This window comes from Astatotilapia calliptera, chromosome 18, assembly GCF_900246225.1.
Source record: "Astatotilapia calliptera chromosome 18, fAstCal1.2, whole genome shotgun sequence".
Taxonomy (NCBI): Eukaryota; Metazoa; Chordata; class Actinopteri; order Cichliformes; family Cichlidae; genus Astatotilapia; species Astatotilapia calliptera.
This window is the reverse complement of record NC_039319.1, coordinates 23,801,727-23,817,892: the sequence shown is the minus strand read 5'-3', so window position 1 is coordinate 23,817,892 and position 16,166 is coordinate 23,801,727. Positions and strand designations below refer to the sequence as shown.

At 43.1% G+C, this 16,166-nt stretch overlaps 2 protein-coding genes across 4 annotated transcripts in view; one reads left to right on the top strand and one right to left on the bottom strand.

The window, feature by feature from the left end:
- The window catches only part of gfi1aa (growth factor independent 1A transcription repressor a), a 4,295-nt gene extending 883 nt beyond the window's left edge, over window positions 1-3,412 (bottom strand). Inside the window, exons 1-5 of one of the 3 annotated variants that reach the window (XM_026148976.1) lie at window positions 3,395-3,412; window positions 1,500-1,703; window positions 1,168-1,368; window positions 237-634; window positions 1-92 (exon numbers count right to left, since the gene is read on the bottom strand). The exon at window positions 1-92 is cut by the window's left edge and continues 46 nt beyond it. In XM_026148976.1, the coding sequence (XP_026004761.1) occupies window positions 1-92; window positions 237-634; window positions 1,168-1,368; window positions 1,500-1,611 (803 nt within the window). In that variant the 5' untranslated portion in view covers window positions 1,612-1,703; window positions 3,395-3,412. Of the gene's footprint in view, window positions 93-236; window positions 635-1,167; window positions 1,369-1,499; window positions 2,042-2,827; window positions 2,868-3,394 lie in introns of those variants that run through there. The other 2 variants (XM_026148977.1, XM_026148975.1) reach the window with 2 other exon arrangements.
- An 8,998-nt stretch (window positions 3,413-12,410) lies between these two features.
- On the top strand, window positions 12,411-16,030 carry rpl5a (ribosomal protein L5a). The gene is made up of 8 exons (XM_026148830.1): window positions 12,411-12,515; window positions 12,832-12,901; window positions 12,994-13,109; window positions 13,191-13,325; window positions 13,427-13,629; window positions 14,899-15,076; window positions 15,647-15,735; window positions 15,870-16,030. Exons 1-8 carry the CDS (start codon window positions 12,513-12,515, stop codon window positions 15,970-15,972), a joined length of 897 nt encoding a protein of 298 aa, XP_026004615.1. The 5' UTR covers window positions 12,411-12,512; the 3' UTR covers window positions 15,973-16,030.
- The last annotated feature ends 136 nt before the right edge of the window (window positions 16,031-16,166 follow it).

The window sequence follows — 16,166 nt, the reverse complement described above, 5'->3', positions numbered from 1 at the left end:
AAGGTTTTTCCGCATATCCCACACTCAAACGGCCGCGTGCCGCTGTGCGACCGCCGCACGTGAACTTCCAGCCCGTGAGGCGTGGAGAACACCTTTGGAAAACACATGGATGATTCCAAATCAAACCCAAAATGAAGGGAAAACAATAGAGAAAATGTTAAAGAAGCGAAAAGGAAAACTGAACAAAATAAAAAACTGAAAATGATGACTTTAAGTGAAATTAGGGAAACGCCTACCTTGCAACATTTAATGCACTTGTATGATCCACTCGACTCGAGGTTTGCGCGGATGAAATCGTTCTCAGACTTGATTTCCGCCACGCGGGCCTGTTGCTTCGCATCCAGATACAGCTCGTCTCTGTCCCGCATCCTGCAGATTTGGGCCGTTGAAGAATAACCCTGGTAACATCCGGCCGCGAGGCCCCGCTGTACATAAAGGGACTCACTGCCGCTGTCCTCTCCCCTGTAGATGCTTATAGGTGACTGGGACTCCCTGTGGCTCTGGAGGTGGTGGTGATAAGACCCCTGAACCAGATGTCTCAGCTCGGTTCCTGAGTATGCCGACCAGGAGTACGGGAAGATTGGCATGTTCGAGTGACCGTCCTCCGCTGCAGGAGTGGAGCATTTCTCAGAATCTGAAAGTTAATTTGGATATCTTTAAAAACTTCAAATAATGTCCTGCATTAAAAAAAAAATGGACACCTGGAAAATGCACTGCACTTTATTGGACATGACTCCATACCGTGCGTAAAAGTCAAAGCAGAACAAAACAAAAGTTTTAAGTCGTTATTGGGTCGTGTGTCCGGTCACTAATCACAAGTGTCCTTTTGATTCTTTCACCAAATATTTTATATGTGAAATAGAAGATATGAAATATAATTATTCGTATCTTCATCACTTCATCAAAAACCTTAAAGTTTTTATGTTTAATTTATAGCCCAAATAATTTCTGCTTTAATAAACAACAACAACAATAATAATAATAACAACAATAATAATAATTAATCATACACAAATATAGTTGGACAAGTCGGGTTGAAAATGCGTAAAGGTTTTGACATCTCATGAACCCAACACCAAATGAAACGAAGGATTAAAAAGAGAAAGAGAAAAATTCTTTAAATTTTAGACACAAACTGAGGATATTTTTGTCTTGATAAGAACAGACCTGGTGAGGACGAGGGGGACGGGGGACGCCAGAAATCACAGTCGGAGGACCGGTCACAGGCGCTGCCTCCGCAGCTCAGCGGGGAGCTGGAGGACAGAGACCTCGGGGACCTCAGCCGCGACCCAGGGGACAGTCTGTCAGCGCCGGTCCTCACGTCTTCCTGCTCCAGATTGGAATCGAACTCGGCTTGAGATTTTGTTTCTATATTGGCACAAGAGAATAATCAATGAAAGGAGTTATGAATTTGTGCACTTGAATTTTCAGAATTCCCACTAAGACGACTCCTTTTTCTTCCCCAAGTTTCGTGCGTAATTACGCACAAATGCACCCACCTGCGCACACATCAGCCATAATAGTGTCCAGTCTACTGTAGTCATCGTCGAAGTAGCGGTGCTGGTGGTAGCTGTGGGCCCTTTTGCTTTTCACCAGGAAAGATCTCGGCATGTTGTTGAAGTTTTCTTCAGTCTTAAAGCTCGGCGCTGCTCGGGTCCGAAATCCTTCACGTCTGTCCCCTCAGCGTTGCTCTGACTTTATCTCTGGACAGATTGGAACACTATTGGTTGTCAGGCGATACGGTGTTAGGATTTTTGGCAGTCTATTACGCATGCGCAGAGAAGCCGTATCGTTTACCAGGTGACGCCGGGCAGGTGACCAAAAGTGGAGCCACCTTCCCCTCAAAGAGTAGATATGCGTCTGAAGACCACATACTGCGCTTCAATTCAGTTTACTGTAACGGACGTCAGCTGAATCACAGAAGAGGAAGTCTATGTATGTTTACGTAGCTCGTGGAGTAACGTCGACTTAAACTACATACGGCCTAAATTAAAAGCATATGGTGTAATAATATTCACTGATATTTTTATGAAGTAAACATGTTTAAAGTAATTTTGAAAATTTTACGTATAATGACATCTTTTTTGTTTGTTTTTTTCCCATTTACAATATTCTAAAGGCATTAAAATACATTTGGAGCCGAAATTTGATTTGTGTCCTGAGAAGTTGATGTTTGTATATTCAAAGCATAAACTAACTGAAATTATCATAAGTAAATAAATTAAAATCAGTTGATTATATATAATTTGGATAAAGTGAGACATGAGAGTTGCGGGTTTGAGGCTGGTGAATACAGGCAGAGCAGGCAGTGATGGATAATGACCTATTTGTTTGACTGGTTGTAAAGTGATCTCGTTAATGAGACGGCGCACGGCCGCTATGCGCAACAGCCTGTTGGTGGGGAGCCGAAGTATCCCTTTACAGTCGCTCTGCTTCAGCTTACCCGCACTGACTTCAGCCTTATTGTTTTACATTATTAAAACCTCCTCCAGGCTAATAGACAGACCCAATTAAGCAGTCCACTGAACAAAAGTACAAGAAGAGTCACATGCCAGTGCCAGCTGGAGAGGATAAAAATGTGTAAATACTGATGATGATAATAAAATCACAAAAGCGAATTTTTCCCCCTTTAAGCAGAAATCTGTCAGGCTCAAAATGCAAATCATTGCGAAGATTTGGGTTCAAGGTCATACTAAAGCAAAGCGGTATCGATTTTATCCGTTTGTGGGAACAGACTTTGTTTGATGCAGCTGCAGCAAGTTAGAGACCTGCAAGCAAAACTCAGATAGCCGAGGCACGAAGCCGAGCGCACATGTCCCATACTCACACGGCACTGACACCGCAGGCACTAATATCCCGGCTTCGAGAGCACACACTCTCCAGATCTCTGTCCGCACTGGGTCTGACTGTCAGAGAGCCGCTTCTCATACTGTCTCAACGCATTCACGCGTGCACACACACACACAGGCGTGCGCGAGCTCCTTGTCCCTCCTGATCTCGTCCCCTCCCTCAAAAATGAATTTTAATGTCAGTCAAGCATGACGGTCAAACAAAAACACTGATTCATCTTTTGATAAAAGAGTCCCCCAGTGCCAAAATCGTTCTGCATTTGCGTCGCACAAAAAATAAATCCCGCTGCCTTTTTAGATTTCCTTCTCACGACTGTCACTCACAGCCCGCACTCCGAGCCAGATTTCTGTCCATTTCTCTGTGATATTAAAAACAAATTTACATCGGTTTCATATCTGTGATTGCCGTTATTTTTTCCTGATAAGTTACCAACGTTTACTTTCATTATTGCACTCACTGAAAAAAAGAATGAAACAAAAGACAAAGAAAAACAAAAGAAAAATACTTCAGCTATAAAATCAACAAGTCCTAGCCTCAAACTCACCATTTGTTTCTGCTTCATGGTTGCTTAATTACACCTAGCAAAGATAAAAATAAAAAAAAAACCCAGCTCAATCGCACATTTAAATCGCCCTGTTTGAATATCAGCCGCTCTGATTATTCTTAAAGCTGTGAGAAGTGAGAGAGAGAGACACACACACGCAGAGGGACAGACAAGTGACAACAGTCAAACTCAGGGTTACACACTGACTCAGAACAGGAAACCATGCAGAGTGAGAAGACGCTATCAGGGCTGCCACAGGCTCCTCTCGTGTGTCTCCCCCTCCCTCCCCCCAACACAGACAGGCCTTGATTCTTGCTCTTTTAACTCTTACAGCAAGTATGTGATTGAAATAGAAGCTCAATCGCAGCGATCAGAGGGGGTGGAGGAGGAGGGTCTCTTTTTTTTTTTTTTTTGCTTTGCTTCATTCGCCACTCATCAGCCTTGTCTACCTGCGAGTCACAGTCCCACGGGGTTAAATAAAGACTTGTGCTGCCGAGCCATGAGGTTATTTTCTCAAGCTGAACCTCGAACCCCCTTTTTGGCTCTATAGCGAGGAAAGACAGAGGCTGTGGGGGGACTCCTCATGGTTTTAAATATACTTGAGGCTACAGCTTTTGCACCACATGCATGTGAATGTTGACAAGAAGAGGTGCAGCATGCACTGTGACTTGTCACATGTCTTGATTTTGCCTCTTGCACGTCAGGTGAAGTCAGGCCTGTATAACTCCAGTCAAACCTGGTAACTATCGATAACAACCATGGGCTCTTCAAAGATTTTAAAGAAAGCCATCAAGTCTTTTGGTCTAACTAGCTTAACTGTTTAAACGTTGACCTTACTTGGTAGCTGAAGCTCACATTTTTCATCTGTACCCAGCCATCAGCATTGAAGGGCTGACAACTGAAACCACCAAGAAGTACTAAAAACGGCAGTTCCTGAATGCCGCTTAAGGCTCCAAAAATGAATCAAGTCTATAAGTTTGCTGTGAAGATATCCTCTTTTTTAAAGGCCCTTAAGATTTTTCAAGGGAGACCTGGCCAAGAAGGGAATCTATTACAAGGTTACAAAAAATATAAACTACACTGTAAAGATGAAACGAACAGAGAAATAATAAGCAAATGAGCAACATCAGGCCAGCTTAGGCTTGGAAGCTGCAGTCTTCAGGTACAGAATTTGTGATAGAAGCTCTGAACTTTCCCTGATAGACAAAAATATTTATCTTTTGCATTTTCTAAAAGTCTTTCCCCGGCCAAGGGACAAAATAAGAAAATGTTGATCTATCATATTCAGAAAAAATCTAAAGGAGCCTTCAGCTGTCTGCTTTTGATTGTCTGAAGTGGACCTTGACAATATTTGTGGTGCCGATGCCTTTTGGAGCATTTGCACTGCAAGTATGTGCCAAATAATACCGTTTGATCTCTGCTTAATGTGCTTGCAGCCTATCCAACAAGTCTGTTGTCAAGTGTTTCTGAGTGAATTTCTAGTATGTTATTTGTACGTTACTTATCACTAATTAGCAGATATCTGCAGGAGGCCTGGTTATAGCTGAGCTAGCTAGCATTAGCTAACATTCCACTCTCTTGTCCAAATATGGAGACTTCTAGCTCCAGAAAATCAAAGTGGTGATCCCCAGAATGCTAGAATCCAGGCTTGGGAGTATGAGTCCACAGATTATATATATAGAACAAAATCTTTGTAGCTAGTGAAACGAAACAAATTCAGGAGTGCCTTACACCTGCTTCCCCCCCCTATAATGACAAGTGTGAGTTTGCAAAAACAAAACATGTAGTTCATTATGAGTCTTCTGGAAAGTGGCTCTTTGGTGCCCTCGCTCTGTGACCTCAGTGAACACTTTCATGATGAGCTGATAGTTTCAGTCGCTAATTTAAAGTTTGCAATATGACGTTGAGTTTCATAATTTTTGACTTTATTGGTGTCAAAAGGAGGATTAAACAGGGTATGCATTACCATATGACTGTCACATTTTCACAATTAGATTGGCTTGGAACATTAGGATGGTGACAGCTAATGGGATTTTGGTAACCAGGGGATGGCTAAGTCCATCTTTGGTATACAGTCTATGCTACAAACTAATGCACAGTACCAGACCCCCCCCCCCCCCCCCCCCCTTTATTTTTAATGGACTGTGGGCATATCAGACTGTTTACTTTCCCATTGATTGCGTGTTTGTTTCCTGGAGATTCATCAAAAAACTGCAGTCTCACATTAAGTCAAAATGAAACTGAATGAGGAAAAAAAAGTTTGTTCTTAGAAAAGTCATTCAGTCCTCTTTTCTTTGGTTTTGTTGTCGGACCAGAAAACAGAATCATTTCAAGCAGTGCTCTCTCCTTTTGCAGAACATAACCACATGAGGCTGATTTTACTAACTGCCCCAGTCTGCAGTGGATTCATGGCATAATAACCTGTTGTGGTTAAACTGACTTTCCTTGGTTTATGTCCTTCTTCAGTCCCATGTGTTCAGCAAGGAGCGTTCACCTCTGTACCTCCGGACTCTTGTGGCATCTCAATGAAAACCACATCACGCTATCTCATCCCCTCACAGGTTCCTTTGGCTCCATAGCTCTAACCACCATTTAACCTCCCCACCCCACCCCAACCCCCACCGGCTTTCTTTTAAACTCCTTCATTCTTTTTCCTTCAGTTAGACAATAAGATTTTAGTCCTTGTTTTGGGTTCAACTGTATGCCCCCCCCCCCCCCCCCCCCCCCCCCCACCACCCCACTGGGAATTACCAGCCAAATCTCATCAAGCTCTCAGCTGGGTCCACCTGCAGCTACCAGATACCAGACAGAGTACTAAAACAATGTATGATTTACTGGATGCAGCTGAACATGAGACAGTTCTTCTTTTTCACAGGCGATCAACAAATGTGTTGCCTTTACTTGCACACTCTCAATCAAGTCTGCAGCTGTGAGCGGCGTTTGAGCTGCTCTAACTGATTCGTCTCTGTCAAAGTTTTACTTATTGGGTTAATATCCTGATATGACACTAGAGGATCACAGAGGGCACCCGGGGATCTGCAGTGGTGCCAAATCCCAAGGACACAAAAGCCTCGGAAGCCTGCAAAAACAGTGAAAAGAAACTGCTCAGCAAATCCTCTGAGTTGTGCAGTAAACACCCCACAAATCACCTCCCTCATTCATCACTTTGGATTCAGCAGCTCCCCTTGTTTTAACTGTTTCTGGTTGTAAATTTCTCTCCCCCTCCACACACCTCACCCCAACCCCGAGATACCGAGAAACTCAGTGAGGACATTGGTGTCTGGACGTGAAGAAAGCTGCTGGGTGTTTCCTGGTCATTGTATCTGTTTGCATGTCTGTGGAGGTGAGGCAACCATTCGAAAGGTCAGAGTTCAACAGGCACAGTTGAGTCTTAATGACCCTTCACTTCAGGTCACAGCTTCCAAACGGCAGGATTCAAACCAAAGAAGTAATTTTATACAGAATTTATACAGGAAGCTCATGTGTTTTAAGTCAAGGGTAAAGACTGCAAAAAGTGATGTTAGGAGGCGTTTTCTTTGCATGCTGCAAGTATTAAGTTGTTTGAACTTATGGTTTATCACACTGATGCATTTTCACAGAGAAAACACCAGTATGACTGTTTTTTTCCTTCTTTTTTCACAGGTTGTAAAACACTGGTCACAGCTGGGTAGACGAGACCAAAGGTGGCGTTTTTCACACAAAAACTTCATCTCTGCACCATCTCTGCTCTTCCTTGTGTTAAAGCTAGCAGGCTCAGTTTAGTTTCAGCAGAACTGATTTGGCTTTGCTTAGCATTTGTGCGTCCTTGCATTATTTGCCTGTTTGCTTCAGCATGCCATCCTGGGCAAAGAGCTTTCCTTGCACTGTAGAATCTCTCAGTCTCACCCAGAAAAATCTCAAAATGCACGGGCAAGAACGTCACAGGGTTAATGATGTGTGTGAACGCTGCAGATTTCACTCCACCCGTTCTTCTTCATGGGCTTTAGACGGGAAGGGAGACATTAAACTGTGTCTGTATGCAAATGAAAATACATGCAATCAGCAGTGAGAAAACGAGCAGGAAAGAGTGTGCTGTGTTTCAACAAAGTGCAGTCTTCTTATCTGTGGTGTGCCTGCGAACACATTTGTTGATGTGTGACTTTCTGCAAGTCATTTCTAGTCCACTGCAACCACAAAAGTCTTCTTTTAAATCTATGTCCTTGGCTTTTGGGGATGAAAGCATGATTTACATGTAATGAATGGTTTCCTGTTGATATTACTTCAGTGCAGAAGCCCTCAAAAAATAAAAGTGAAATCCTAAACATTCCACACTTGGAAAACTAGTTCATGGAGCATCTTCTGAGAGAGGATAAACGCACTGCAAACGTAACCCTTTGTTCCGCCCACCACACCCTCAGCCCATGTGTGAACCTTTAGTAACTGCTGACCACTACTACTGCTGAGGCATGACTGGACAAGTGCTTCTCTTAATTGCGAAATCAGTTCTGCAGAAACAGAGCTTGAACGGCCATGAGCAAGCTGTCCACAAGAGTGACTGTGACTTTTCTTATCTAACACTGAGACATCTGCACCAAGAGTGACAGTGAGGGATATTATCTATTTCACTCGAGCAGAAAAGCAGAAGATCACTGCTTCCCCTTTTCAAAGTAGCTGTTCATAGAGCTAAAGAGTTAACAGGTTTTTTTCTCCCCCCTTGACACAAAAGCAGTCTGTTGACTATGTGTTTGGTACCACAGAAGACACTGCAGTCTAATACTGCGCTGATAAAAGAAAAGCCGCGTATAACTAACAACTACCCACATAAAATAAAGATTTTACCCACATTGAATCAGCGCTGGCATGTAAAATGGATTATTTTCTCTACACTTCTTTGCTTGTTCTTTTTTTCCCTGCCCAAATGTGTTTCTTGCATGTCTAAGCTGAATATAAAGGAAGATCAAGCAAACAGTCAGTTTGTGGGTGCCTTTGTGGGTGCCTTTTAACACGTCTTGTGGCACAGGTGACAAAATTCACTTACGAGCTCATTGCACTTTACTTAACTCTTAAAAAATCGAATCACAACTGCAACGTTTTGCAAGTCCACGGGCATCTGTGCACACTGAGAATTGCTACATTTTGATGGATAAACATGACGACTGTAGAGAGAGGTCAGCTGAGCAGCGCGACACCAAGAAACAAGTGCTCTGAAAAAGTCTGATCAGTCACTGCCACAGGAAGGTGAAGCATGCGACCCTATGAAGGCATTTTTCTATGTGATTGTTTGTCTTCATGAGTGTTTGTGAATATCTAATTGTTCATCATGACTCAGTGAGTTGTAGAGGTGTGAAAGCCTTAGAGCATACGCCCGTTTTGACAAACTGTGCAGTCTGTGAAAGTTATCTCTGATTGCTTTGCTGCTCACACCAGCCCTGATGTATCTTTGAGATTGAAAAAAAAAGCTTTGTTTACAGAGTACTCTTCTGCACAAATTTACAAGGTGCTCTGCCAAGATACTGAAACAATAAACCAAACACAAGAGATCAACTCCTATTGCATCAACGATGAACTGAAATTCATAGATGTGCAAGAGCAGGATTGTCTTCCTGCCCTTGTTGGAGGATGGGATGGCAGAAATTTTGTTGGGCTCCTATAATACCTGGAAGCCAATTAATGACCCTGGAGCTCATATAAAAGGCATGTTTAAGCCATTTTAAAGCAAAAATTCACTTAATGCAACTTCTCAAATGTGCATGTGTGTGCGCTTTGTAGTAAACTCAAAATCATTGGGGTTTGACAGTTTATCAGGCAAAAAAAAAAATGCGCAGAGGAGGGATACTGGATGCACTGGACAAAAGCTGTTGAATATGGAGCTGCCAGGCAGGTGGAGACCATAGAAAAAATACATGGATGTAATAAAGGAGACATGGAGAGGGTTGGTGTAACAGAGGAAAATGCTAGAGATAGGGTGAGATGGAGACAGACGATCTGCTGTGGCGACCCTTGACAGGGGGAGGAGCAAGAAGACGAAGAAGAAGCTTTTCTAGTTTTACTGCACCTGCAGCCATCAGGTACACGAATGACGTAAAAGCGCATCCTTTGCTCTGCTATCTCAGAGCAAAGGTCCTGGATGCAAAGGCAAACCCTTCTCTGTCTCCCCATCAATGCTGCCTTCTGCACCCAGCACACCCTCTGAAGAGGTCCTTAGTGTCAAATAATAATAATAATAATAAAAAGCACAGTGGAGTCATAGTTTGCATTGTTGCCTCACAGCAAGAAGGTCATGATTTCGACTGCACCATCTGGGATTTCTGTGTGGTTTCTCATGTCCAAAGACATGCAGTTAGTGGGGTTAGGTTAATTGCTGACCCTGATAAGGATAACAGGAAGAGAATGGATGAATAATAATAATAATAATAATAATAATAATAATAATAATAATAATAATAATAATAATAATAATAATAATAATAATAATAATAATAATAATAATAATTGATGTAAAAAACAAACAAAAAAGACCGTTTTGAACATACCTTCATGGGAAATGAACTCACAACAAACCAAATAAATAAATAAGTAAAATAATTTAAGTATTTAAAACATACTCATACTGTGGCCACAAGAAGAAGGAACCATAAAGTTAATATTTTAAAGCGTGTAGGAAAAATGCTCTGATTAATCAAACGGTCTCAGCTGACGTTGATAACTTTCCTGCTCCAGCCTAAAATCAATTTCTTTCCACACACGCAAAGAAGGGAGGCTGCTTCGCTTTGCTTTGATGCGCACTGAGTTTTGCAACTGGTGTCAGGTGCTGATTTTCTCTGCGTTGCTCCTGATATTCTGACTCTTATCTGCGTTACTTGCCGTGTCCGAATGCGTTCCACGTCCATGAACTCTGCGGATGACATCAGATTAATCACAGCAGAGTAACACCATAGGCGGGGCACTGCTTTGCTCTTTGGAAATAGGTGGTTTCACATGGTGGGATGGAATCTTTTGCTGCTCTGGCTGCTCACGTCCCCCTCAGTAACAGCTGATGACTGTCTGCTCACTCATCATATGGCGTCACTGATACTCCACCTCACTTTTACAATGTGACTGAATTATAAATAGAGATCTTGGAGTGAATATGAAATAATAGCTGCTGTTTTGCATTTACACGTCAATAATGACACTATTATAAATATTGAGGGTATTACCTAACTTGCCTCACAGCAAGTGGGATTTTCTCAGCATTGTAGCATTCTTTAAGCTCTTGATCACTTTTATTTGACATTTGTTTTACAACATAATGTTAAGTTGACTTCATTAGCCACATTCCTTCTCATAAAGAAAGGAAGAGCTTTTTATTCACCGGAAACAAAGATGGAAATACGCAAATAAAAAAGAGAAAAACCATTTTGGTCACAAATTCCATTTAGAGTTTTCCGCTGGACGGAACGTTGCCCTCGTTGTGATAGATAAAAATGTTCAAATTTCCATTTTTCTGAGCTCTTTGAGCATTTATCAGCCATGTTTGCCTTCACTGAGTCTGAGAGTTCAATGCTGACCCTGGAAACAGCTGTTGAGGTGAAGAAAATCCCACTAGTGGGTCCATATAGTCAGGAGGAGCTTTTGAATGTATTGTGCTTGTTTTGGGAAAGGAAATGTAAAGTTAGGGCAGTGAGGGTCAAACCAGCATCTGGAGCGGTGATAATACAAGAAAAGAAAAAAGCAGAGAAGCAACATTATTCTGGCATCTCTTTACTTGTCATTTTTACAAGGAAAATTTACAAGTTCCAGTAACAGCCCACAGACCTTCCAGGTACAGAAGTGCTTATTTCCGGACAATAGCTCCACGACTGCCAAGGAAAAGTGAAAGATTTCTCTTACAATATACTACAAGTGAAGGACTCAACGCCCACAGCAGTGAAAACTGAAGTCAGAGGAGCCTAAAAAGCAGACTGTGAGGCCTGAACACTAATGTCAGAGAGGTTAAATGAGGCCACACAAACTGCATGTGCACACTGGGCTGCCAGCTCATCTACCTTAGATTCTGATTCAGCTTTCAGACATTGTGACCTCTCTGGGGACTGAGAGTCCACCCTCCCGGCAGACTCGTTTCCAGCTCGATGCATCAACATTGTATTGCGTGTCTTGATTTCACCATCGTGGAGGATGTGTCACCAAAAATGTGCTATCACATCAGACGCTTGGCGTCACAGAGTGTATGTGGACAGCACATGCGCAGGGCTGCTGTGGCCCTGCGCATGTCACCTCAAAGCTTTTCCTATTTTCTTCTTTTCTCTGTGTAAATTTAAAATCCTGACACACTGCAAATGTCATCCTGCTTTCTACGGCGTTGGTTTAAAATGTAAAAATCTCTTATAGATCTAATGAAAGATTTTTCTCAGGTATATTTAACTTAAATGTGCCGCTTTTATTCAAATTGGGAAGCACTTTAACTATGCTTTTTAAAAATGCAATCAAAATGAAGTTATTATTATTATCCATCCATTTTCTACCACCTATCTGGGATCAGTTTGTGGGGACAGCACCTCAACAGAGAAGGCTAGACTTCTCTCACCCCAGCCACCTCCTTCCAGCTCATCCAGGGAGGATGCTGAGACCTTCCCAAGCCAGACAAGTCCTAAGTCTGCCCACAGCAGGACATGTCCGGACTGCCTCACTTAGAGGCATGCAGGAGGCATCCTGGTCAGATGCCTGACTCAACTTAACTGACTCGTTTTAATGTGGGGGGAAAAGCACTTCTACTCCCTCTGATCCCTCTGGAATGACCAAGGTACTCACCCTCCTTATTCTAAGTGGATTATTAATTACAAAAATGATTAATTGAATATTAATTTATATAATTAAAACATTTAATAAAAAATAATACATTTGCCATTTTAATTCATTAATGACACAACAGTTATTTAATGATCTATGTGATGTATTTGTGGCCCTCCACAGACCTGTGCTCTCCGTGTAGCTGCTGCCCTCTGTTGGCCTGTGCTGTTTGTCTCCGGTGCAGCAGGGGGCGCTGCCAACCCGCGACGCTCCGTGGAAAACCCCCCCAAAGATAGCGACATCAGACTTCCGTGTCCCGGAGTCCGCTAGTTAGTGCAGGAGGGGAAAGAAGAAGAAAAAATACCCCAAAATGGTGAGTGGATAAAGCTCATATACACCGGGTGGAGACGGTTTGAGTTTGTGGAGGTGTGTTTGTAGTTAGATGAGTGTCTAAAGCGGTTTGAGGGACAGATGGAGCTGGATATTTGCGGCTTGTCGGGCTGTTCCGGCCGGGTGAGCCGCTCGGCTCCAGCGTGGCGATTCATGGCTGCTGAAACCTCAGCTGACCTCCTCGTGGAGACTTACTCCGAGCGGTTAAACAGCTTTTGTGCCCATAGGGACAACTGGAGGCTTGATACTTATGGTATTTTCTGCTTCTGCTGACATGTTGCTTCTTCGTCTCTTCTCAGGGTTTCGTCAAAGTGGTGAAGAACAAGGCCTACTTCAAGCGCTACGAAGTCAAATTCAGGAGGAGGAGAGGTAAAAGTCAAGATGAATTGCACATAGGCTCAGATCCCCTTTCTATGGAGCATACGCCATTAAACCACATGCTGTTACTTATTATTTGACAGAGGGGAAAACCGACTATTTTGCCCGCAAACGCTTGGTTGTGCAGGACAAGAACAAGTACAACACCCCCAAGTACCGGATGATTGTCAGGTTCTCCAACAGGGACATCTGCTGCCAGGTCAGTGACAGAAAGACTCAAACTTGAGAGGTCACGTGTTTTTAAGCAGCTGTCTTATCTTGCTATGTCTGCGTTGTCCAGATTGCCTACGCGAAGATTGAGGGAGACCATATCGTTTGTGCTGCTTACTCTCATGAGCTGGCAAAGTATGGTATCACAGTGGGCCTTACAAACTATGCTGCTGCTTACTGCACTGGGCTGCTGCTGGCTCGCAGGGTAAGCGTGCGCACAAACACACACACATATGTTGCCATACATTGGAGCAGATTTATGTTTTTGCACATCCTCTCATACGCCTTCATCCTCCTCCTCCCTAGCTACTGCAAAAGTTCGGCATGGACCAGGTGTACGAGGGCCAGGTGGAGGTGACGGGAGATGAGTTCAACGTAGAGAGCGTGGATGGACAACCAGGCGCCTTCACGTGTTATCTGGACGCAGGTCTGGCCAGAACCACTACAGGGAACAAGGTGTTTGGAGCATTAAAGGGGGCGGTGGACGGTGGACTTGCCATTCCTCACAGGTCAGTATGATGTCAGAGTTGCACTCGGGTGGACTTTTTTTGCAGCTTCACTCCTGCAGTAAACATGCGCAGAAACAGGAATGTGTGCATGTTTTTCTTTGAGACATTTTTACAATCGCATATTTCCAGTTAGAGTTTACGTGGTTATTCGCTGGTCTCCGTCCAGCTAAAGTTTGTCCGTTTAGTTTGCTGGTGCATCTCTGCTTCTCGATGATGATAAAAAGCACGCTGAGCAAAATGTAGTTGGTCCTTCATTTGCATTAGCTGATGTTTACTGTCCTTTTCAAGACGGGGCTGAGAGAAGCAGGATGGGACCGTTTTTAGGATTTGCCATTAGGTGGTAGTTCCAGGTTCTGGGTACTTTTTAGTACCTGCTTGGGCGTGGTTTCAAGTGATCTGAGGCGTGTGACGCAAACAGATTGCATGCCACTGATTGGCTAGTCAGTAGTGTCATACCATGAGTCATGAGAGTTACTCCCTCACGAAAATCAAAGCCACTATTGTTGAAACCCGGCAATGAGGAAAATGGCTGCACAAAAACCCCCCACTGTAGTCCCTAAGACTGACAAAATGCCATATACCGAGCATCAGGTGTACGTACCATCACCACAACATCCTCTGTTGTTGTTGTTGTGTCGCATACAAATGAGGTCACAGACTTTTGGACGTGCTGCTCTGACGACCCAACACACAATACACACGATTTATACTTCTGCGTCACATCTACTTTGTAACTTGCACCATAGCCAGTGACCATTTATAACCTTAATTGGGGCGTAACACGACATGCACCACCTGAGAAATGTAACTACACGTCGGGGGAGATGCATGGCATGGAAAGTTCCCATGTAGGGAGAAAAGGGATTTCTGGTTACTAGGCAAAGTCAAAATCAAACTTGAGGTGGTTTTGTAATGGGAAAAGAGCAGAACTGAGTCAAGCCCAGTAGGTAATAGTGGGAAATGGCTAAAAGATCACTGGCAAAAGTCTACATCAGGCCTTGCGGTCGCTGCCTGTGAGAAGGCAAAGTTGGAGCAGCAGCAACCATCTCAGCACTCACTGGTAAAACGCTGCCCCCTGATGGCGACAGTTCAACTTCAGAGGTTGATTACAAAAAGCAGCTGTAACACGTTGTTCCACAACAAAGAACAGAACTACCTTGAACCTTGTGTTTTTGTTTTGTCTGGTTTTTGTTTAGTTTTTTAAACTTGATTCTTCAGAGGCGTCTTTTAATAGCCCAACTCAGTTTCTTCACACTTTCTGTTTTTTAGTCTGAAACGTTTCCCCGGCTACGACACAGAGAGTAAAGAGTTCAACGCAGAGGTGCATCGGAAACACATCATGGGCATGAACGTGGCCGACTACATGTCCTACCTGATGGAGGAGGACGAGGACGCCTACAAGAAACAGTTCTCGCGCTTCATCAAGAACGGAGTCACTCCAGACATGGTAACATAACACTTGCTGCGTGATTTTTACGAACACGGCCTGAACAGATTCTGTTAGCTAGTTTCGTGTCTGCTTAAATCATGTAATGTTGAGGTGACACTCTCAGATGCATTTAAGATTTGGTTTCCTGTTTCCAGTACTCGAAGTGGTGTTCAACTCAGTGATGCAGAAAAAGCTTGACCGCAATTATTTTTGGCACTATATAAAAATAAAGAAAAGTCTGACCTGTTATGTATCATGTAGATGAACATTTCCTCTGCAATTTGATCATTTGGTGATGTTTACATCAACATAATTTAAATATTGCTTGCATGTCAAATATCTAATTTGAATGCATCAAATGCAAACAGGAAACTTGAACTCATAGCAGTGATGATCTCACAAAGATCCAGTATGGGCTTCTCTACATGTAGACTGTATTGAATTAGTATATCAATTCAATACCCCCTCCCCTCTTTCCGGTGACAATGTCGTCTGATGTTTCCTGTTATTTTTTTCAAGAGAAACGACAATCTATTAGGTACACAATGAACAGCTTTGTCATTAATTAAATTCCTGTTTTGTTTTCAGGTCGAAGAAATGTACAAAAAAGCACACGCCGCCATCAGAGCGAACCCCATACACCAAAAGAAACCCAAAAAAGACGTCAAGAAGAAGAGGTGAGTTGACAGTCACCATCGTGGAACAATAACTGCTCTTATTTCATGCCAAATCGAGGCCAAAGTAGTTACTTTTTCTCTCGTGTGGTGAATGTTAATGGAGTTGTTTTTTGTCGTCGTCTCTTTCCGGGCAGGTGGAATCGCGCCAAGTTATCTCTGGCACAGAGGAAGGACCGCGTCGCCCAGAAAAAGGCCAGCTTCTTACGAGCGCAAGAGCAAGAAGAAGGGGACGGTTAGGGCCTCTGCAGAGAAAATGCAGCTCACATTGCAGACAAATAAATTTATTTGAAACTCACGCCGTCTCTGTCCTGTGTCACGAGTATTATGAGTCGCTCCTTTCCCTCAAGTTAGACTCGTAATTACTCATCTGTTATCATGTTTGAACCACAATGGTGTCTGTTAACTGACAGGACTGAAATACTCAAAAGGAA